Genomic DNA, 24381 nt, shown 5'->3' on the forward strand with positions numbered 1-24381 from the left:
GCACCCATGCAAATATTTACAGTAACTGCTGGGGTAATAACAATGGGCAGGGCAACAAATGCTTAGGAGTCTTTCCTTATTGCAGGATCTATTTCAGGCCAAATAGAATGAGAGATTATGGGATGTTTCCCTTATACACCCAGTGTGCTTGCACATTTAGAGGAAGATATGGTTTAGAGCAAAGTTCAACTTCAAATCAAGCTGTATAATATTTTAACATAGAAATGTAGGGCTTTCTCCTTGCATCAGAATTTGTTGTACTATACATTCCCTAACACTGTGCCTTTATCCCTTTGTTGGCTGAGTGTGCCAAAACAACACCAACAGAGATCACAGGCGTGGTCCTTCCAACTTAGAATGAATCATGCAATGTAGAAGTGAAACAGGATGTAAGAGAAAGAGGGTAATGAAATTCTTGACGAGGAGCCTGTTGTGCTCGCTGCTCAATCTGTACACCTCCTGTCTCCATGCAGGTTGGTGCCACCAGCTCACCATGCTGCAGCAGCAGACAAGCTGCCGCCCCTGGCACCACCATGCAACTTTGTGTGCCATCATCGCAGCCAGAGCACACAATGCGTTTAATACACTGCACAATGTTCCAGCAATGTTATGCTTTTCATATGTCATGTTTTTCATGTGTGGTAACACAAGGCCCGAGGTACCTTATATTTTAATTGACACTTTGTGCTGTCCTCAGCTTTGAGTGGTGCCAGGGAGCTGCTGCCTAGCAAAATTCAACTCTGAAATATACAAATCATGCATCCTCTCTTGGCTTGAACATTGACCCACTGGCCATGCAACAGTTTTTCACTCCCATCACACACTACTGACTGTGAAAATTCACACATATCATGCCTAATTGCAAAAAAAGTGCTCAGGTTTCGCTGGGTATGTGAGATTAGAATATTTTCTCCCTTTCAGTCACAAGCCTTTATTCTCAGAATGACACATTTCTCCTCAGTGGTGAGTTACACAGGCAAGGCACTAATAATTACACAAGCTCTGAATGAGAGCACATCTCTGCTGGTATCGCTCATCGCTCTATAGATAGGATGTGGGGGAGGAGGAGGTTTCAGTTTGACTGATTTATCTCTTCATTTGCACCTTTTTCTTTGGATTATCAGCATTTTGGGTTCCCCTGTCTCCAGGTAAAATTCTGTAAGCAGAGGCTGATAAATGTATTTGCAGTCTGATGAGAACACCAGCGAGGAGTATTCTGGATGCATAACATCATCCGAGGAACAGTATGCATGTGAGAGAGATGCAGCTAGATGAGGATGAGGTGTGGGTGGGTGGTATTACCCAATGCTGAGGGGTGTACCCAACCCAGACACACTCCAACTCTGCGTGGGAGACTCTGTGGACTCAAAAGGGTCTGCACTCCATCATGGTGTGTGGGCACTACTGGCTTGAGACTGACTCATAGTGGAATTAAGGCACAGAAAGGGAGGAGGTGGGGGGTCAGTAGCAGCATCGGTCCTATTCACACAGAGGCCCATGTGTATACCTCCCTCTTCCTCCATGCCAAGCCCCAGAAGGCAGGCTGAAGGGCCATGTGATGCCACCCACTCCTGAGTGCAGTGCATGGCAGGGCTGGCGCTAACTCCTGTGGTGGGGGTGGGATGAGCTCAGATATTGGAGGCTGGCACTGGCTGAGAACAAGGCTTATCTATGGGAGGTGGGGGGAGAGAGAGTAGTTTGGCGTTACCACTCTCTGCAGCAGAGGCATCAAAGACAGGAACAGTATTGTAAATGCTGTCAATAACACACAATTTAGGCGATAACTAATTGGGGTTGCGGTGAGTACAGTGTAAGTAGGATCTAAGATATTCAATTTATACACATGCAAATGCGTGATTGTTCCGTGCTTTAATTTCAACATCTTGATGAGACAACTGCTTAACATAAAAATCAATATTTATGAACTACTCTGTTGTGTTAAGGACTCTGATGGGTTCTGATTGTGTGAGAAAGCAGACAGATGCATATGAAAGGAAAATAAAAATCAGTTTAGAACCATCCTGGTGTTTTTTTAATAAGTGCCTTGGTTTAGAAATTACTTCAATGCATTTGGCAACATGGAGTCTGTGCTGTCTCCTCTTTGAGAGGATGAGAGGCCTGCCAAAAGACTGCTGTATGCCTGATAGAGCTCTTTGTTGCTTTGAACAGCAGGGAGGGCCCTCATGCAAATTCAAAGGAAATTCTAAGAAAAGGGGATCCAAAGAACTGGGAAGACAATGTCTCATTCTCTGTGTCTCATTCAACACTTGTTATGGAACAGGGAGGGTACAAGGAGTTGGTATATATTACTGAGGAGAGAGGTCTTCACATGCAAACATGTGAGAAACATTAATCATCTCTGTGAATTTGAGAGTGCAATCCAGCCTGAATGTCAGTTCTCCAAAAGTTAAACAAATCATTCCATATGATTAGCAGCCACAGCTCACGGCCATGACCTGGAGCATGGAGAAACAATTGGAGAATTGACTGTAACCCACACTGCCCTCACTACCAGCCCAGTCACGAGACTCCACTCAGAAGCATGCAACTCATCCCACACATCACAGGCTGCTGCCCACAGAGCAACCTTCTCCTCAGTCGCACTCCACCAACTCACAATGCCTGCTAGCTTGCTAGTCTTATGTACTGTACAAACTTGAAAAAAGCAAAAACTTCATTTCCATTCTTTGAATTCTCTCAGAGATTCATAACCTTGACTAATTGGTGTGACCCAGATTTTTTATTTATTTATTTTTTTTTTTTTTAAAGAAAACGACCACAGACCTGGAGGTTTGTGCTGCATTAGAGGTTCATACATACAATATAAGCACTAAATTAGGTCATTTGAGAATGCTGACAGACAGTGCTGGGATTGATTTGATGGTCTGAGTCTAGGCTCACATACACTGCACTATGGCATATACTGTCAGCTAAGTGGACTGATTTTCTCCTCAGCCTTTTCAGAATGAAAGGACTCTCAGCAAACACATCACAATTGTGGTGAATGACTGCTTTTTCTGCCGTGGGTGAGAAAATCTTACAAACCTTGAGACCTTTTCAAAACCAGTTGTATAACTTCAAAAATGCATGGTTGCCAATCTCACAAGAAGTCTGTTTTTCTGAATCCTTGATATTTTTTGGATATAAGAAGATTTTATATGATAGCTGGACTGGAAGCTTTTGGGTTAAAACACACAACATTTGACATAAGAGATGTTTTGGTGTTTCTCAGGCTGCTCCTTGCCTCTGTCTGTGAGAATTAAGCTGTAATTAAATTCATCCATGTTTGTGATGGCTGAGAGGAGATCACACCTTTCCTTGAATTCACCTAATATCCTCTGATTTCCTTTGATGTGGTGCTTGACACTATGTTTGTCTCGATGCATGACACACACCCACATCCAGCAAGCCTTCACAAGATTTCAACCAGACTGGGATAGATAGGATACTTGACATGAATACACTTGCAGATGTTATGCTGCTTTTTGCAGGCTTGTTCCACTGAGTAGCAGCAATCCTCTCGCAAAACGTACAAGAGTCTCTGGAGGAAAGAGGCAGGGTTTCAGCTCTGGAATGCTGCCCTACTTGGCAGTTGAGTCCTAACGATCTCAACTCCATAACCTCAGACCAATTTTGGTGGGAATTTTCCTCTCATTCCATTTTTCTTTGCTTTTTTCTAAAAACAGAACCCCAAATTAATTACCTTCCCCATTTATTCTGACTATCATAACAACTGCTGCAGCTAACCTCCTCTAAAAATTTGGATGGCGGCTCATGGATGTTGGGTAAGTATGACTGCCGATTACAGCTGCCAGCAAAACTGGGACTGCTCAAGCAATACTCCTCAGCGTGTGTTGTATGTCGAACAATAGTACAATAATATGGTGCTTTCAGCCATGTGTGAACTTCGTATGGGCCTTATTAGTATTATTATAATTATTATTAGTAGTAGTCGTAGTATTAAATATATATTGCACTAAAAAATCTACCAACTTAACCAGCTGTGATGTCGTTGGTCCAATCAGTCCTCCTGTATTAGGTCTGCTGTCTATTTTGAGTTTAAAAATTTTTTTATAGGCCATCCACTTGAGCAATTAAAGTATATATATATATATATATATATATATATATATATATATATATATATATATATATATATATATATATTTTTTTTTTTAAATCATGGTAAAGCACCTTTTTAGCTAGGTTTTTATTGTACATCATTCTTTTTTTTATATATTCTGTTTTGCTCTTTTGCATTTTATTGGTGTACAGCGCCTTGTGACTTGTGTTTGGAAAGGCACTTTATAAATACAGGTTTATTTACTTGCCTCACTTTCATGCTTCCCCAATGCTTCCCTTCTAAAGCCCTATGCACTACAGCACTGGTTAAAAATGAGTGTTAAAAATGAGTGTTCAAATGATAATCTCTACATTTTCCCTTACTATGCCTCCATGCAGAAAAAAACGACACAGACACATCATATTTGTAACAATAAACTATTTTTTTCCCCATATTTACATCTGTACCTAATGTGCAAATTAATAATTTAAAGTAGTGTAAAACTCTCAAAGGAATACAAAATCATATCTTACAGTCCTAACATGGTGAGAGTCCATGAACTGGTCACATAGAAACGAGGAGGAGGAACACTGCAGTGTGTGGAGTAGAAAGACAGAAGCGAACCGAGGGAGCAGTGGACATCCTTGGCCAGGACACACTCAGTTAAGGACAGCGTGGCATATTATTATCCAAGCATCACCAGAACAAACAGCAACACAAACACTGCTTCTTTACAGTAGTCATGTCGAATGAGCAGAAAGCACTTGGAGGCCCGGGGTTTGAAACCCACTGATTGGTTAAAGCACTGATGATCACAAAGGCTTGAGGTGCTCTTATAGCAGCAGGTGCTTTTTTTAAATAGCCTCTAGATATGTAAGAAGAACAGACAATCTCACGTTGGACCGGTGACACATCTATACTTTAGGTCACCACATAGTGCTAATAGCATGATTGCACACAATGTTGTGTGTGGGGTAGAGACACATAATTACACTTCAGACAGACAGGCGCTGGCCTGCTCTCACAGCCCACAATTCTTCTCACCTAATACAGTTACCAACAGGGTAGTTAACAGAGAACACACACCATGAACACTGCATATCTGAGAAGCAGTTCATCCCATGCATATTACTCAGTGTTTGGCACATAATGTACATTTTGCAATTTTAAACTGCTGATGGTTAATTTTTTTTAGAGAAGCCGGTTTGGCAGTGCTTGTGATATTTAGCAGTTTGACTAAGGGTAAGAATTTGCGTATCTTACACAACATTTTGACTCAAATTCTGACACACCAGACCCTTGCACCATGGTAAGATCAAAGGTATGTTTTACAAGCGTGATAGCTTACATTAAATCCTAATTCGGCATAATCCATAAGGTTGACTCAGTTTTATTCCTGCACTTCAAATTCTTTTACAAAACACACTGTGACAATTCTTTACAATATACAAGACACAGTTAACGTACAGTAACTATTAATGGTGCATAGACAAAATTGGGAGAGGGTGTAACAAAAATCACCAAATTATTGCTTTTAAGTTTAGTATTTACCTCCCGTTGTATTTCTTTTGATTGCAAAACAACTACAATTTTTCCCACAAATACGTTTTGAAGAACTAAGCAGAAGTATTGCATTCAAACTGATTAAAATAGCCAAAATATTCCACCCAAATGAGACACAGATCTTTTGTACTATGAAAAATACAGGACTTTCCCTTACATACAGAAAAAAACCTAGAACATGAAGAGATGACTTTTACTCTAAAACAAGTAAAAGACTAAATTCAATGAGACAGAAAACACAAAAATAGCACAAAGTCTGGCCAAAGCTGCTCACTGTTTCAAGTTCTGCTTCCCCCATCGTAAAGTAGTATTTTTTACTAACAAGGGAGGGGTGACAGGGATACAAGAAGAGCATTCTTAAACAGAGTAGGAAAATGTATGCCATTATGTTATGCTAAATGCAGAGTGCAGATGGTGTTGTTTCTTTAGTCTCCTGTGGCCTTAGTCTGGACCAGCTGAAGTGGCGATGGTGGCTATGCAGGCCTGTGCACTTTGTTCTCCCTCTCCCTGCGTTTCAGCTCCTCTCTGTAACAGTAGGAGCAGTAGTTGTCTGTCTCTGGCCGGCCATAGAAGGAGCAGTTCTCCCTCTTGCAGCGACGCTGCTGAAAGCAGTACAAAGGGCCTCCAGAGCTCCGCCCTTTGGTTTTGTCTTGGTTGAGCCAGGTGTGAGCCGAGGGGTCCTCGTCTGCAAACTCCAGGCAGTCCTGAATGTGTCCTGCATCGAATCCATTGGTGTAGGTGTGGGATTTGTGTTCCCCGGGCATGTTGTAGGAGAGGGTGTCGATGGTGTTAACAGTGCGGACCCCTGACATGCGAGCAGGGCTGTAACTCTGCGATGAGAGGGAGCGGTTCTGCTGGGGATAGGTGGCACACGTCTTTAGGGTGCCCACCACAGGCTTATGCGGGTCGTCCTGGAAGCTGGAGGATTGCACGTTGACATCTCGTAAGTGAATCACGCTGTGCCTCTGGATGGGCGGTGTATGGCTGTAGTGGGCAGACACAGGGACGGGCCCGGGTCGCTTAGCACCAATACTGGGAGAGGAGTAAGGCGCAGGGGCTGGGGCTGGGTGAGAGGTGTGGTGGGTGGCTGTGGGTGGGGTGGGAGGTGCGACAGGGACTGAGGCAAGGGGGGCTGCAGGAGTAGGGCTGTTCCTGCCCTGCATCTTGAGGCCTGGCGGGGGCTGTGAGCTGTGGCTGTGGTTGTAAGTGTGGGTGTGGTGGGGAAGCACTGGAGAGCAGCTCTCTGGGGGCGAGCTGTCCGACCTCTCCCTATGGAAGACACTGTCATGTTCTGGTTTCTTTGTGACTGCCTCGTTTGTGATGGGCGGCTTCTTCTCAGCCTCCCTCCTCTTCTGCTCCTGCTCCTGGCTGAAGCGTTCCTGGGCGCTGGTCAGGTAGTAGCTGATCATCTCCTCATGGAACTGATGTCGATGGCTAGTGAGGAGGAGGCCTGCAAAAATGAACTTGCGCTCCCCCTGCATGGCAGCCCGCAGGATGTTGAGGCTGAGCTTGACATCAGTGCTGTATTTCCAGTTATCCAGGCTCTTGTCCCCTGAGACTCTCCCAGCACTGTCCTGCCTTTCAGTGGGGGAGGAGCTCGAGGGCCTGTCTCTGTCTGTAGGGGAGGGGCTGGTGGCCTTCTCAGAAGAGGTGGAGCTGGCCGACTGGCCTGACTCCTCCTTGCTTCCTTTGGTCGTCTTAGACTCCTTCTTCTTCACCTTCTCCCCTCCGTTCTCCCCGGTACGACCTGAGCCAGAGGTGGATTTGTTCATTTTGCCGTGCACAAGGCCACCCAGACCTCCCATGTTTTTCTTCAACTTGATTCCCAAGGTTTTGCTGAAGCTACCGAGCTTGTTGGCCACAGAATCAGCCCGGTTCTTGTCTTTGTCCTTGCGCTGCTTGTCTTTGTCCTTCTCTTTGCAGGGCTTGCCAGTGTTGACGTTGGAGTTGCTGCCGACAGACTCACGGTCAGAGTCCATGGACTCAGCTAGAGACTGGACATCCTCACCTGCAGAGGCTGTGGGAGACTCTGGCTGAGCCAGGGGAGCCTGCAGGACACACACACACACACACACACACACACAGACGTTGCGTAAACAAATATTGAATATTATATAAACAATAGCTTCTCAGTTACATTTTCACATCATATTATGGAATATACAGTTCAAAAATTTATATTATATTATTAGTTTATGAGTGAAGAGCTCTCATGAATTCCTTAAATAGTTCAGATCAGTTAACAACAAACACTCAGACAGACCCTCACGTCCTGCTTGAACTCTGTTTCTTATCAGCACTCATAAACAAGTGTATGATTTACTGTGTAGCTGCATTCTGACACTGACAATAAAACCAAATTTATGGCAGTGAATGATATCATGAACATCTGGAGTGGAGTATCCATACTGAGCTAGATTAACCATGACAAACATGACACATGTGTGCCTAAAAAGTTACCCTTGTTTCAGATGGAATTCGGATCCATGTTACATTCATGTAGTTGTGCAGCAGATTGAGCTTGGCCTCCAGAGACAGGATGAGACTGCAGGATAATATTCATCCATGGTTAACAACAAGTAGTTTTATGATCATCCTGTAACCATTTCCAACAGACATGACATTTGACAAATGTTTTAACCAAATCCTCATGGCATAAGTGACTCTGGGTATAGGTACACAGTGAATATATCTATTGAGTATCTTATTAAATCTTATCTTAATTTTCTTGATTCTACCTTTTACATCTATCTATCTATCTATCTATCCACACACACACAGACACACACACACACACACACACACACACACACGCGCGCGCGCATGCATGTACGTATGTATATGTTGGGTTCAAAATGCTTTACATATGAACTGTTCATACTGCAGCCTGTTCAAGGATAAGCTAACCCCCTGACTGGCAGGAATGTGAATCAGACACCCTTACATAAACTCATTTCTAAACCCAGGGGCCAATCCGGTGAGAGTGTTGCTGCTTTAGCGAGCCCATTCCTGGGAAACCCTATGGATGACTGACGTGACTCACAATTTGTTCTCTGCTCGCTCTTTGAAGTGACCTGAGAGCCTGGAGCCCATAATCGGAGCTAAATCCCCCACATAGAGCACTTTCTCACTCTTTATGTGGGACTGCTTTGGTGCACGGCATCACTACCTCTGTACCATGTAGTCTCTACTCCCTGAGATATGATGCAAGCCTTACTTGGCGAGCTTGGCGTTGTCATTGTCATCCCTTCCCCACTCCCAGTCCCTCCCAGGGTCCACAGCAAAATGGAGTGCCAGCAGCTTGTGCTCCGAGTCGGTCAGAGGGATAACAGCTGGAAGAGATGAGATTATCAACATGTTAGTCTGGTCAAGCCTCATCACTGCAGTACAAACTGCCCGTGCACACAAGGCCATCATGGTGTCGGAGATAACCTGACACCGTGATGACACTAAAATACTGGGGATATATAACACATCACTCATTGATGATGCCTGTTGGCATGTTATATGAGGATAATGTGTGGGCGCATTCTATCTAGTGACATCTATCTTTTACACAGAAAACTGACCATGACCAATGAGTGTCACCCAAGACATTCAGCCATGACTCTCTGAGGGTAGGCTTAGTATTTTTCAATCCAGACTGTGTTAAAATGTTGATGCCCATCATTTATAACCACACATAGCACAAACTCAGCACTAGCTTTAGTGACAAGAACGTATTGTTATAAATGACATTTAATGTCAATTTAATGTCAACATTTTAATGCAGCCTTGGCTGAAAAATATCAAACCTAGCCTTTTAAATCTTTTAATTTGTTATTTATGTCACAACAGAGCCAGTCCCTGTCCTGTTTACCAAGGCCACAGCACCAGCCTGTCTAGCCTGGTGTAGACACTCTTTCCATATTTTAACATACGGTTTATAAGAAGTCTGGTGACCCAGTTTGTAAGCAGGGGCTTGGAAAGGCTTGGTATGCTGATATGGATGCACCAATACCACAAGCAGGAGTGGTGGGAGATTGGCATGACGACACCGCTGCTTAGATTGAAGAGGCACTGAGTGGTTCTATCACCTACTACTGATCGGGACTGTGCTGTACGTGATGATTTGCTTGAGTAATACAGTGCAATCACCAGGCAGCAGTGTAGTGTGTGAGCAGGAGCACTGAAATAATTTCATTCATTTTCTGCTGATATGATCTCACTTCTCACAAGCAGGAAGAGGTTTTTCAACATTAATCACTGGACGGAGAACATAAAACAGACACCCACCCATGCTTCCTCTCGTGGGAGGCGTGTGTGTGTGCATACTCTGACTGTATATGAGTGAGTGAGTGAGTGAGTGCATGTCCGTGTCTAAAGCCGAGAGCGAGGAGGTGCTGGACCCCACTGGCCCACCTGACAGCTCTCTTCAGGCTATGTACTGTGGGGGCTGTTGTCCACATGACAGCAGAGAGAAACAGGCTGTTCAGGCCCAGGACATTCCAGCCTTCACTGTCAGTCCCAGATGGAACATACAGTCTCCTCCCCGCCTCATCAATCCTTTCACTGCCAATAGCCAGCTTTGCTCTGCAGGCTTCATAGAGAGAGATACACCGGCAGCAACGGCCCCTCCTGTGCCACTGATGAAACTGCAAGTCAAATCCTCACTCATTCTTTCTCATGTCTCTGTGTGTGCTTTAACTTTTGTGTGTGTGTGTGTGTACTGTGTAGTGCATGATTGTGCATGCTCAGGGTGGGACAAAGATAGTAATGATATATCACACTGAAGCCTTCCTTTTCCCCCACAGAAAGTCAATTCAGTTACACCCAGACTTGTCTGCCCTCTCTGTTGATGTCCTCACTTATTCCTATATGACGCCACTGCATGCTGGGCTATAACAGATTCCATACCATCAGTGCAGCAAATACATCACCAATAGCGCTGTGATGAATTGCGCTAGTCTGGAAATCAGATCTTGTGTCATACCAGGAAATTAAAATGCACTTCACACCAAGCATCTAAAAAAGGTTTCACTGGTGGTGCCACTTTAGCAGAGCCTGGCTACAGAGTCAGACAGGGCTGCCAAAGACACATGGAGGTACTGGCATGCCGATGCTGAAATCCTGGGAAAAATAGGTGGAGTGGTAGATCTCCTTAAAGAAATATCTTCCTTAGAACACTTCAAAAAAAAAAAAAAAAAATTCAGTCATATGCATGAACACATGAACAGATTCAGAGGACAGCGAGCCACATCCCACTCAGTTCCCACTCGGGTCATGCAGCGGGCAGCTGAGGTCTATGGGGTTGCATCCTGGCTCCCACGATGCAGCTGTCCTCCCTTCTCGCCATTCCAAAGTGCTGTGTGTGCTGTTGTTCCCATTTGGGTTTGGTCCAGTTCCATAGTCTAACACTGCCAATTGCGCTCTAGGGGAGTGAAGTGTGCTGTAATGTATTTACTATCCCTGTTGGCAGCTTTGTTCTGCTGTCCTTGAACGACCGATTCCCATAGCATATGCATGGATGACATCATAGCCCTCTGTGGAATGCGAGCTGTGTACTCAGCAACATAGCTGCTAGCTCACCTCGCCTTGCACACTGTGCAGCTTTGATTCGGGGTGATGTAGAAAGAGAGAGAGAGGGGGACAAGCTTGGGTGTAACCTAGAAGGAAACAGCTGTTGGAAATAAGGTGGAAAACAGTTCTATTTATTTATTGACAGGCCCTGACTGGACATAAATATCTTTCATGTGTGTTTTTTCATAGTTGACATAAAGCGAGTATCTCAAGTGTGCCATGCCTCATTTCATGAAAACAGGAGAGCAGATTATCGATTCTCTTTAGTTTACTCCCTTTAGAGGACAAAGTCATACATTACAACCTCTGCACACACCAACCACTCTGAGCCAATTTTTCCTCTGTATTGCTATTCAAGAACAATTTGTACTGTCTGGAAAATGCACAAATTTGAATTCCTGACTTTCTCTGACCACTCTGCACAGCTGCAGATTTAAAGGGCCCAATTCACCACAGTAAACAGCTGTCATGCATATAAACAAGCCAAGTTTTTTTGCCACGCATATTTTAACAGCGGAAACATGGTGGTAATTAGAAGAGCATCACATTTTGAGAAACACATAAAACCACAACAAAAATGTTTTTTATCTGATTACCATATTGACATAATCATACTGACAGCCTAGAGAGCAAGACGCATGAGCGGTGAAACCTTGCCAGCACAGGATGGCCATACCACACAGTTATGTAGGTGGTCTTTATGCAAAAACAACCATTTACTACACTGAAACGAGAGTTAGAGAGTTGATGATGAGATGCCAAAGAAAACCTGGAAATCTTTTGATACTGGACCAGACCTTGAAATAGCTCTGGAGTTTTCCAAAGGGCCAGCTCCACTAATATGTCGCTTAACCACAGGAGCAAAAACAAGCTGGTAATAGGCATGGCCAGCGGCATTTACTGAGCAGCCAGTCATTATCACACAGTAGGTGAGCAGCAATTGGCTGACAGACAACATACCTGTGTACAGTATTCAGGGCTAAAAAAAAAAATAAATAAATAAGACTTAACTGCTCTTCTGGGTGTTCAAAAAGCAAAAAACATGAAATATATAAAGCCCTTGTCCTTTGCAATAACCCCTGGGCCCTGTTGGTTACCTCTAACCACTATACAGCCCCAGCAGCCATGCAAGCAGGCCATAAAAGGGGCAGTGGCGTGATGTGTCAGTGTGATTTAGACTCAGGTTACTGGGAGGGACTCCACTATAATCTTCCATAGACAGAAGTGAAGAAAGAGCCAGTATTCCAGCCCCGCCACTGGCACCTGAACATACACAGGCCAGCGGCCCCTCTGATGCTCTTCGCTGGCTTGGGGGAAACTGAGAGCAACCCTCCACCTGAGACTCGCACACAGTGGCCGGACTGTGAAAGAGGCACGTCTCCTCTTGTGGAGGGAAGGAAAGAGCGTTGGTTTGGTGGGGCCCCCGCAGCCCCAGGACCCTGCCCATATGTGGTGATGTGGTGAGGGCTGAGGGGCTGGCTGGGGCAACTCTGACCTAATTGGCTGTGGCAGATCAGGCCTGTCTGTCCAGCCCTGTGCCTTTCTGTCTGTCTAGCACCTGTTCAGAGGCGAGGCAAATCTGTATCAGGACCTGGTGTCCTAAACAGAGTCCAGGTGAGGGGTGTTTTCAACATGGCAACAGTAACCCTGAAACACAGGAGTGATACAAACAGACAGTGACCACTGTGCACAAACATGAAACTACACCGTTTACTTCCATGGGAATGCAGAGAAACTGAACGGGGGCAGTGGCTACTTCTGTATGTTTGCTGGGTATTACCATTCATCATGTGATATATAAATGCACTGAGCTAAGCATAATGCATTTTGATAACTTCCTGGAGCGTGACTGCGGACAAAATGCACTCTGATCCTATCATAGGATACCTTGTACCAGAGTGGCTATGTTCGGTCATGCACCGAGTATGTGATCAAGCTACTGTGGGTTCTCTGGACATACGCACCATCTGCTGGACAAAAGGGGAATACCCTACATTATTGTAAAACACCCAAAGGACAATTATGGGCTATGAAATGGTTTGGCTTTGATGTGCTGGCTTTGTAGAGAATGACTTCGGGGCAGGGATGGCAGGTTAGTAATCACGTCTGTCTGCTAGTCTGCTGCGTTGTTGAGACTGCACTGGTTGTACCATGCCTTAATGACTAGGTTGGTGTCTATAGGCCCAGAATAGGACCTTACATAGACACACAAACCAAGAAAAGCAAATGAGAGACAGAGCAAGACAGAGAGGGAGAGAGGGGGGAGGAAGATGAAGAGAAGAAGCAGGGGAGTTTGCGGAAGTCTTTCTGTGTGTGTGTGTGAGTGTGTGTGAGAGAGAGAGAGAGAGAGAAAGAGAGAGAGAGAGAGAGAGAGAGAGTGAGAGAGAAAGAGAGAGAGAGAGAGTTGGCCAGCTGCCCACGCAAATGACAAGTGTGTTCCACCCACTGAGGCAGATACAGAGGAGTGCTGTGACTACTGAGGCTGGTTGTCAAGGAGATCCACTCTATTTGCCATTTCAAGGAACTCCTTGTGAGGATTACTCTGACCTCGAGCATGAGCAATGTATCCAGAGTGGGAAAGTTAGAATGTGAATAGGCAAGAATTGAATCACTCAGCACCGCAGAAAATCACGTCACTCTCCATAGCATTAACAGAAAGTCAATATGCTCTATAAATCTTCATAACTCAAATTATTACCGAAGAGGCAAATGCATCAAAATATAGCTGGACATGTTGTGAACCAGAAAAAAGCTTTAGTGTTATTTCAGAGAGAAAACAAACCGTAACATTAAGACGTAGCATAAGTGCTGTCTTTTCCTGGTTTTAGAGGCTGCATTACAGTAAAGGGATGCAATTTTATGAATTGATTAGTCTGTTCTAGCTGTTCGGTTATTTACCTTCACCTGTTTGGTCATTAAATCCTCATTACCAATGACTGTTTATCAAAAATCTCTTGTGTGTAAATATCTAAAGCACCAACAGTCATCCTGACAATATTGTCACAAAGTGCGTGATCAAAGATACTGTAATGTTTGATCGTGTCCACATCACCCAGCCCTACATCCAGGCTTGCACTTTTGGTCAGTGTTGCTAAGTCAAGATGCCTGAAGAGACCCACTGTCCACTTTCTCTCTCTGTCAGCCACTCCCTGGATCCTGCTGTTTTAATAATGGATCACAGGTAATTAGACTGCTGTCTCATACATTATTCACCTGTAGCAGGACAGGCAGGCACTCTCCCTTTCTTGCAATCTACCCACTAAGTTCAAAGCAAAGAATGAAACTGCCTGACTATTGCATATTACAGTGGCTGATCAGCTGCAGGGTTTGGAGACAAACACTGCAGCTGCACAAACCCTGCAGCTGAAGTTTTGGAATTTTTTAAGGTGCACTATACAAAACTGCTGGGAGTTAATTTAAGTGAGGCCCATTAAGACTGAACTGACAAAAAAGTGCAAGAAACATGTGATTTGATAATTTGTTGAGTCTACATAGTTCACATCATAAGCCTGACGGATAAATTAAGTGTTAATTCCACATAATGTCAGCTGAGTCTAAATGGTCCTCAGGTAAATGCATAATGTGCCTGCACCTTTAAGAGCTGGTCAACAAGAGCTACCTATTGCAAGAATTCAAATCAAATCTGTTTTCTCTGTCAAAATTACATGTGACTAGTGGCTTCTGGATCTGTGATGATCGACGGCCGGTTACCTTGCTCACGCTGCTGGTCTCTCTGCTCCATGGACACCAGGGCGGAGAAGTGAGCCTGGTCATAGGCCAAGACCAGTGGGGAGCAGTGGCAGCGACTTGGAGGCACCTCCAGTGGCAGATAAAGCCCTCCAAACGGGATGGGAGCAAACGCTGCAATGCAGGTTTAACATCATTACTCTCTGCCAATTACTCATGAGATCCTGTGCATGTAGAGAAGTGTTGACAAGTTGCAGACTACCTTCTCCTCCCGAGTCTCTGAGCATAGTGTCAGCCACCACGACAATTGGCCTGCGCAACACATGGGCCAGCACAAACACATGGAACTCCTCCAGACTCTCATAGACCGGGTCCTCGGAGTTATCCACCCTGCAGAAAACAACACACAACACTGTTGGGTAGGGTGGGCTTTAAAACTGGCCCAAATGGTATAGAACCTAAATAAATGAAGAGGAGAATGGAAGCATCTTGCAAACCAGAAATACCACCTCATCTGCCAGCCAGTCAAGTTGCAGTTTACATCCATGTCTGTCCAGAATTATATAGTATTTAGTGTAGTGTAGTGAAGACTTTGAAGAAATTTGGTAAAAGGTATTTTTGTCCAAGTGGAAGTTATTCCAGTGAATAATTTCCAGTGAGAAACATGCTGTCTTCACTTAGAGACTGTTTTTACAGAGCATTACTGAGGACTGATAGAGAGCTTGGTCACTTGGTGCCATGATAATCACCTGAAGCTCAGTATCGAGAAAACCGATGAGTTTGTGGTGGACAACCAGAGGAACAGTAAGCCCCCTGTCCTGGTTGTCATGCAGGGAGAGGAGGTGCAGATAAAACGCTGAGTTATGGTGTTGAATACGGGCTATAAAAGTGTTTTTGCAGAACATTATGATGCCACGGCAAAGTTGACCTTTGGGATATAAAATGTCATCGCTTCATAATTTTATCCCTTCAGAAATGTGTGTTAAACTTTGTCACAATTAGCACATGTAATTCTTGAGTTATGGCCAAAAATATGTTTTGTGAGGCCACGGTGACCTTGACCTGTGACCACCACATTCTGATTGAGTCCAAAAGGACGTTTGTGCCAAATTTTAATAAATTCACTCAAGGTATTCCTGACATATTACATTCACAAGAACAGGATAGATGTGAGGTCACAGCGTCTTTGACATTTAACCTCCAAAATCGAATCGGTTCATCTTGAATCCAAGTGGAGGTTTGTGAAGAAATTCCCTCAAGGTGTTCCCAAGATATCACGTTTATGAATGGAATGGCTGTATGGATGTATGGACATGCTAATTTAATTTTGCACAAGATTGGATTACATGCTGCCTAAGGAGAACTGACTTGAAACATGTCGCATATGCTGATGTTTGTATGTATGTTTAGTGGGCCAAGTTTAGTTTGCCTATTGCAGAGCCAGCCAAGAATACTGGATTTCGCTAACCGATTCCGTCGGTCCATCGCTGACATTTGGATAGCTAACTGGACACACAAGGTTTAAGTTACATTTTCATCAAGTTTATTGTTTGGTGAGCATGTTTGCTTGTATGTAGGGATGTATTCAGTTATGAATGACAGAATTTACAGCTTTATCAGCAGCCGTAATTACCACAAATGTATTGTGGTTTTGTATCTTGAACCATGGTTGTTTATTTGTAGTTAAGGCAAGCTCGATAGCTGATTGGGGTGCATTGAAGGGAGAACCAAGCCAAACACACACTTGCTAAAAACAGCATTATCACAGTCCAAATTGAAAAGCTCCAAAAGACCTCAGGTCCTGAGAACCGGAGGAAGACGCTCCGTGCTCCCTGGACTGCACGCAATGACTGCTGATGGGCTCTACTTTACTGCAGGGCGCTGACAGAACTGCAGTAAAAATGTACTCTAGCAACGTGAAATAGCAGAGTAGAAAACTGTCTCAGTGATTCAAGCTGCAGTGGCAGTCCAGCTTCAAGTGGGCTTGCCTAGTTTTGTCTGAATTATACACACAGGAATCACAGCAACGATAGCCACAATAATATTATTATTTGTTGATATCCGTCAGTCTCGTTGCTGCGTAATTGAATCTGATCAGCTTGGATCTGTTGTGAGCACTGCCCTCGAGCCTCCTATAACAGTAAATGTGCAAAGTCTGATAGGAAAAGAGAGAGAGAGACAGAGAGAGAGAGAGAGAGAGAGAGAGAGAGAGAGAGAGAAAGAGAAAGAGAAAGAGAAAGAGAGAGAGACAGAGGGGCAGAGCTGGCGACGGACAGAAAAGCAGAGCAGAGACTGAGCTCTCAGGCATGCAACCACCAGGGGACCAGGGGATGCGCAACAATTAAGTTGTCGACCACACAAACAGTCACGCTGCCAAATTCACGCTAATGAAGAGCCTCTTAATATGTGGATCCCACTCATCCTATTTAGGGGCTCATCTCATACTAGGACCATCAAACATCCCTAACCTGATTACTGTCAAACTCAATGAGAGGTTAAAACCTCCCGACTAAATGAGTAAATTATAATCCTTAATGGACTATTTTTAATCATAGAGATGATGCCGTTGAAAAGGTTTGTGCATACAGTGTGCATTAATAAGGAAAGACAATGTCAGAGCAGTGTGTTACTGTCAGACAATGAAATCAGCCAAAATGTTTTTGCCAGGTTGTGTAATGAGGTTAGAAAATAGAGACTGCACATTTAACTTAATCGCAATAATCCCTGACAAGAATCTATAAGACTTTTGATGATACCACTACTAAAAACTTCCTGAGACTGAATGGCACTTTAAACCACAGCACACGCTTTAATGAGTCTCTCTATTTCCTTTCAGACATTTGACTGCAGTGTTTAGATAACTGACATCTTCTCAGTTTAATATCTTTTTGTTTTTTTTCCCACCAGATCAGTCAGCGCTCACAGCGTGTGTGTGTGTGAGCAGGCGTGTATGTTTATTTCAGTGGAAATGGAAACACAGAGAACCACAAGGTTTCTGTGCGTAGGGGGAGGAAACCAAAGTTAGTTTCCAACCTGGTTCTCTGGCCTGAGATAAACCCACTCACGCGCTTGTTTATGCATCAGGGGAGTGCACGAAGCACGTCACCTGCTAGAGCTCAAACCACATCACTGCTCAGGGTAAAATGTTACACAAGAAATGATGAATACTGACGATAACCAGTAGATGGCAGAGTGTCACATGTGAGCTTCAGACATGATATTAAATCAAAGAAACAATTTACAAGATCCACAGTCCAAGTGGGAGCAATAGGTTTTCCTGACAAACCCATCTCAATGAAAAGATCTTTTTTTATTTTATTTTTTTTTTTATTTTTATGGCGAGCCTTCTGTAGTGTTTTAATCAATATACACTGGCTGATTATGAGGCATGTAACACAGAGCTGTGTGATGCGGGGTGAGCAGGTGAACAGACATCTGGTCGGAAGATACTGATCACAGTGACATCCTGGGGACTTACCAATGTATTTAGGGGCACTGACACACACTAATGAGCTCTCTGATTGGTCCCGTGACATGTGATGCTGCACATTTAGCCTTCAAGCTCTGGTTCCTTCTGTTTTCCATCCCGTACAGTGACTACTGAGTAAACCTTGCTGGTAAATGTAATGTAATGTATGCACCGTGTCTTGGAAACAGAAAGTGTGAATGGTAGCAGGGTTTTCAGGGGAAATATGTGTGTGTGTGCGTGTATGTGTGTAGTGAACAGCTTACCCTCCACTGGTGTTCCCGTTCTTGCTGAGGTGAGTGCGTGGTTCACTGGAGGCCAACTTTAGCAGCTCATTCCACTCTCTCTCCCACTCCTCCTCAGTGTACACCAGCCCTGACTGTACATACACACACACACACATATACAGTAAAATGGTACAATCACGTGCTCATGCTCACCCACACAATACCTATTACTATTCCACTTCTGTGCTTCAATCTACATCTACAAGGTTGTTTCTTGAAGCTCTGCACACCCACACATGTAGACACTTTTAAATATGAGCATCTGGGCCAGCTCTTTCCCTGACCTATCTTTGGCAACAAGAATTTTCTAACAGAATTAGCAAATACTTTAATCTATGGATATCAAGAGGGAGAGCTAGTGCAGACGATTTGACCGTATTCACACTGCTACTAATGTAGGTATCAAAGACACAGAGAGATGGGTGAAGAAAATGAGCATCTGAGGCAATAATCACCATGTCCCAGGAAGCTAAAATCAACACGTATTACAAGAGGTTAGCAGAGGCCGATCTCTTGCGGCTCATTTGGATTTAATAATGTGTCATTAGTGAGAGAGTGGAAGTGATACATGTAGGAGGCACAGCGTGGTGAGATAAATGCTTTCCTGACCTCTTTGTTCTGCTGGGTCTGCTGCCACCTCCACCTCCTCTTCAGAGCTGCTCTCTCAGCTCCGCTCTTCATCATGGTGTACAGAGACTTCCTCAACATTAGATCTCTGTCATGGAAGCCCCACATCCCTGATCAGTGCAAACACACACACAACCATTAGCGCATGCGAGCGACCACAATGGCACAATGGCAACATTACCGCAATAACACGTCTAACATCGAAGACATAAACTCAGCTTGTTGGATGAACGCACAGGCTGAGACAGGTGTTTGTGACTCTTGACTGCACCAACATACATAAGGATGTCGATTAATCATTCTGACATGACTTCAGCTCTCCCTTTCATGTCTAACAATGCCTTTCATCACTCATCAAAGGGCCTTAGTTGTCTGCCAATGCAGATTACACTGGGTCTCCCCTGCTCCAGCGCTGCTCACACAGGGGAGTTGACCTTCTCCCTCAGTCTGGCCCTGGACAGGGTTATCACCCCCAAACCCTGCAGACAGACCCTACAGACAGTCTCAGTCTCCTATTCCCTGTAGGTCAGCCATCGCCCCTCCCTTCCTCTGTCCTTTCCATCACTCCCTCTCTTCTCCTTTCTCACCCTCTCCTCTGGATCAGCAGCTGTGGCACTGTTAACAGACAGCTGTGACACTGACTTTGGTACATCGTGTACAGTTGTTTGACGTCAGCCAGATCCTTGAATGTTATTCTCAAGGACTGCTGTGATGCATCAAATATTATTGTTATATATTACATTTCACATATATGAGTGGCTCACCTAAAGAGGCAGCATGCAGCAGGCAGTTCCCATCCCCTGTGGTGGCTAGGGGAAGCAGCTTCTTACAGCTGGTGCACATGGTGGACCACCAGTTCAGACGACCTGCACATAATAAGAATAAGAATAAGAATAAGAATAAGAATAAGAATAAGAATAAGAATAAGAATAAGAATAAGAATAAGAATAAGAATAAGAATAATATAGAGATGTCTGGAACCACTTATTATAGTGGAAAATGTCTGCTACAAGAATAAATCATGAAAAAGAGTTATCTGTCTGAAATGCTAACATATTGCCAGCACACAAAATTCCCTTTATTTCTTTAAAAACAAATGTGAAAGTCACCACTTTTGTCATTGTAACTACATTTATTTTTTGGTTGGAAAGCATAGACTCTGACAAACATTCAGAAATATTTACAAAATCAGTAATTATATAAAATTACAAAATATATTAACAAAAAAAATGCTTCAAAGAAATTGAAGAAGACAGAAGTTAAGAGAATTTCATTTAGGTTTCAAAGGGCTGTCAGAAAACACTAAATTTCAGTCTAGTAGCCTGTGATCTTTTAAATGGCTTATATTTAAATGTAACCTAATGTGACTCGGTCTGTCACATATGGAGCATGTACAAATAATGGCCCATTGAGACAATTAGCCACAGCGCATAGGAGCCATAACAGCTGAACATTGTAGGCATTGATTAGCACAGCCCATATGCTTGCACCCACCCTGCACTTAGCACTCCTCCCCAAAAACAACTCTGAAGCCGTGAACGTCTTCCTCCCCCATTTGCCTCCTACAGTATCTCCAGTTTTTCCTCCCCTGTGCCTGGCTCCATCACTTCCCTCCCACAGAGTGTGTCCCAGAGGAGGAGAGGGCTGCTTCACAGCCCTGGGCACTGCACGCTGCTTTACTTCATGCAGCCTCACTGCTCTGAGCCTGGGGTGATCTAAGTGCATCATTTATTTAACAACAGTAAACACACAGGAGGCTCTCAATGATTTGGCCTCAGTGTAGTTGCGCTCGAAATGCAGATATTTTTGTTCCGTCTCTGTTCATTTAATTATTCCATGCATTAGACATATGAGTAAATCTTTCCCCCACTGAGGGAAGATGGCTAGGCGTTAATTCCCAGTCTGTTTACTGACGTTGCATTCATGAATCACCAACATTACCTGTAAATGGTGACACATCTGCAAGGCACATGCACTAACACGGTTGAGATTCAAAGGCGATTAGATCAGGCTTACAAAAAAAAAAAAAAAAAAAAAAAAAAAACTCACAGGTTTTTCCTTTTTATTTTACAACTTGATGACAGCAATATTTTTACATGGATGTCTCAGTTCCGTGTCTTTACATGCAGTTTTTGATGGAGACCAGCTGGATGCATTTTGTCATGGCGCTCTGACATTTCTTACAACTGTAAATCTCTCACTGGAGATTGTGTGTGCCAGGGCTGGTTGGCTCAGTCCGTGGTACACTTTTATTTATGAGACTTTTTTAGGGCAACTTCTCTCCTATTCATGTATTTATATAACACATCACTGTGGATGTCAGTATAGTTTATGACCCCAATATTCTGTGACTGTCCCCAAATATTTCCTCCAAAATCAAAACAGATTTAGGTGTGAAAGCCTTTATGATCTGTGTACCCTCTGCATGGAAAAGCCTGCGCAAACATTTGAAACTAGTTTCTCTCAGTGAGTTAAAAGTTTCTGTTCGAAGATGAATCCCTTGGTAATTGTTGGTGCTCTGAAATGGTTGTGCTCTTGCTTCTAGATGATGCTGCAACTCCGCTTGGCTCTCACTCTCACTTTCACCCTCAGTCTCACTCTCTATTTCTTCCTCTCTCTTACTGACTTTCACAGGTGTTTCTCTGAAGCTTCAAGCCTACTGCTGCACTCTTGACAGAGTCTTCTAAATAAAGAATACACTGAAACACATAGGATCCTGTTAGGTATCACAAATCAGTAGTAAGATAATTATACTAGATTGCATTACTGTCTGTGGAAAGGTCTGTCACGGGCAACAGTCAACATTACATTGTCATGTTGCTCTAACTTTCAGGGAGTATCATAAATCAAAATGTCAAAAAAGAGCAAATGAAAGGCAACTAAAATTTATATGTAATTTTAAAGATGTTTTACTTCTCATCCTCTGAAGAAAGAATCAAAACAAATGACATAAAAAGCTGTTTCCTTTGATTTGCCGCTTGCCATGGCCTGGATGGCTAAAAACCCTCCTAAACATTCATCATACAACAGAAATTGCTCTGTTCCTAGCCCTGCAACAGTCCCAAGGACCCCTGGTGGTTGCAAACCAGGTTGGGACCCACTGTACTCACCAGCCTGTTCCAGAGCCATCATAGTGGACTGCTCTATGAGGTCTCTCTCTATGAAGCTCCTGAAATCCTCGCTGTAGACGCTGAGGTCCGGCAGCTGGAATGTGTAGATTGGCATCTCAAGAGGGAACTGCTCGCTGGTGCACTCGCTGGCCACATGTAGCCGTGCCAGGGAGACGATGGCAGAACTGGCGTGCGAGATCCCGCGGGACAGACGCTTCTCTAGATGGGAGAAAAAGGGAGACGACAACAATAGAAAAAGATAAATGGGATGCCATCGGAACCAAAAAAACACATATACAAGAATACGGAGGCTATTGCTGGTGGTGATATCACACTGGTTTGCCCCTGCCACCTTGTGCATTGTCCTCCTGCTTCTGTGCACACGGCCTATCGATCTTGCTGACATGGGTGGGTGTGTCACGTGTTTCCAGCTGCTTGTAGTAGCGTCCCTCGTTGAAGACTTGCGGCAGGTTGGCAGTGTGGACCTGCCTGAGCTCCTCATAGTCATTCAGAGCAGCACTGAGGTCCCAGTTTTTACCTGCAGAACACAGACACATGCAAAGGTATATAAACACCAATGATAATTTACTGTAACGACATATGTAGCTCATGTAAAATAAACTAAGGCTGTGTTTTTTGTGTGAGGGGAAAGTGCTACGTCATGACCAGGGTGACTAAAGGTTGGGCGGCGCCAAAAAAAATTACAATTGTGAGGGAAGACAGATCCTATAACACAGTGACAGCAATATCCTGATGCGCAGGAGGGAGCAACACAGAGACTCAGACACACCCATACATTCACACAGTCACAACACACTCATTTACAGGCACACACGCACACACACTTGTCTCCTCTGGGTGCCATCCCTCTGACAGAAATCCCTCCCAGGTTTAGAAGACACGAGTGGAGCCTCAGCCTTATTATAACTCAGTGGGCTGCCTTATGAAGCCACAAGAACTATCTGCAAAACAGCCTTCATAAAGCACACATTAACACCCACGACTACATCACAAACATCGAGAGGGCAGAGACGCACTCAGTGTACGCGAATATGAAATATGAGTATGTCTGTGAGAGAGGATACAATAACTGTCTGTCTCCCCGTCGAAGAGATCTACAGGGGAAGAGGTCTTCTCTCCTTCCTGTTTTCCACAAATGGTCTCGGCAGCTGGCACCACTAGTCATCATCACTCATGTCAATCAATGAAAATCAATCAATGACAACCTGATTCCGCCTTATGAATCTCACTGTGCTTCGGCTGGTCAGATACGAGAATGCAATTTAGGGTTCAACATCGCAGCCACTCAGCACCTAATGCATCCTCTTTACAGGCTGCTAAACATTCGCTTTCAATCAATGCAGCATGTTAGGCATTGTTTAGGCCTTGTTAATGTCCGACTCGCTCCTCCATTTGAAATGGCTGCTGTCAGCAAAAGCAACACTGATATATTCGTCTGCCCGCCAACTTATGTACATACATTAAAGCTTCCAACAGAATAACAGTGACAGCGCTGAACTCCAAATTGATTCCTGTTTTCTCATTATGGGAATTTGAATCAAAGCAGCTCCTTTTGTTCGTGGAGATGTTCTCTGCAGGGAGAACGGAAATCAAACTTGGATCATCATGCACAAGTACTCTGATTGAATTCTGCAAGTTCACTTTGAGCACAAAACTACATTTTTTTTTTTAGATAATTATTTTCAACATTGTTCATATGAAAGACAAGGTATACTGCGATTTACACGAAACTACATTTCCTCCATCCTTATACAAAATAGATTTGTCTTCTCCATTCTTGCAACAGTCAAATGAAAAACGCTTGTGAAAATTAAAATTGCCTGTGTCATTTTAAAGAGTGGTGACTCAGCAATGTATTTAGACCTACATCAATATCCAGGTTCACAATGCATTTGACAGTGGAGATGCTGCTTGGTGCAAATTCAGTGCACAAACCAGCCTCTAGGGGGAAGCACCACATGCACTTGTCAGGCCTGTCTGCCGCTTTGCATGTCTGTC

At 44.0% G+C, this 24381-nt stretch overlaps 1 protein-coding gene across 1 annotated transcript in view; it reads right to left on the bottom strand.

Moving 5' to 3' along the window:
- Positions 1 to 5252: 5252 nt before the first annotated feature.
- otud7a (OTU deubiquitinase 7A) overlaps positions 5253 to 24381 on the bottom strand; it is a 37850-nt gene continuing 18721 nt past the window's right edge. The window contains exons 4-13 of the mRNA XM_030054527.1: positions 22715 to 22900; positions 22363 to 22581; positions 20017 to 20118; positions 19235 to 19362; positions 18605 to 18717; positions 15135 to 15262; positions 14897 to 15046; positions 8844 to 8958; positions 8087 to 8171; positions 5253 to 7674 (exon numbers count right to left, since the gene is read on the bottom strand). Of these exons, the coding sequence (XP_029910387.1) occupies positions 6100 to 7674; positions 8087 to 8171; positions 8844 to 8958; positions 14897 to 15046; positions 15135 to 15262; positions 18605 to 18717; positions 19235 to 19362; positions 20017 to 20118; positions 22363 to 22581; positions 22715 to 22900 (2801 nt within the window). The 3' untranslated portion in view covers positions 5253 to 6099. The remainder of the gene's footprint in view (positions 7675 to 8086; positions 8172 to 8843; positions 8959 to 14896; positions 15047 to 15134; positions 15263 to 18604; positions 18718 to 19234; positions 19363 to 20016; positions 20119 to 22362; positions 22582 to 22714; positions 22901 to 24381) is intronic.

Source organism: Myripristis murdjan, chromosome 6 (genome assembly GCF_902150065.1).
Source record: "Myripristis murdjan chromosome 6, fMyrMur1.1, whole genome shotgun sequence".
In the NCBI taxonomy this organism is placed as follows: Eukaryota; Metazoa; Chordata; class Actinopteri; order Holocentriformes; family Holocentridae; genus Myripristis; species Myripristis murdjan.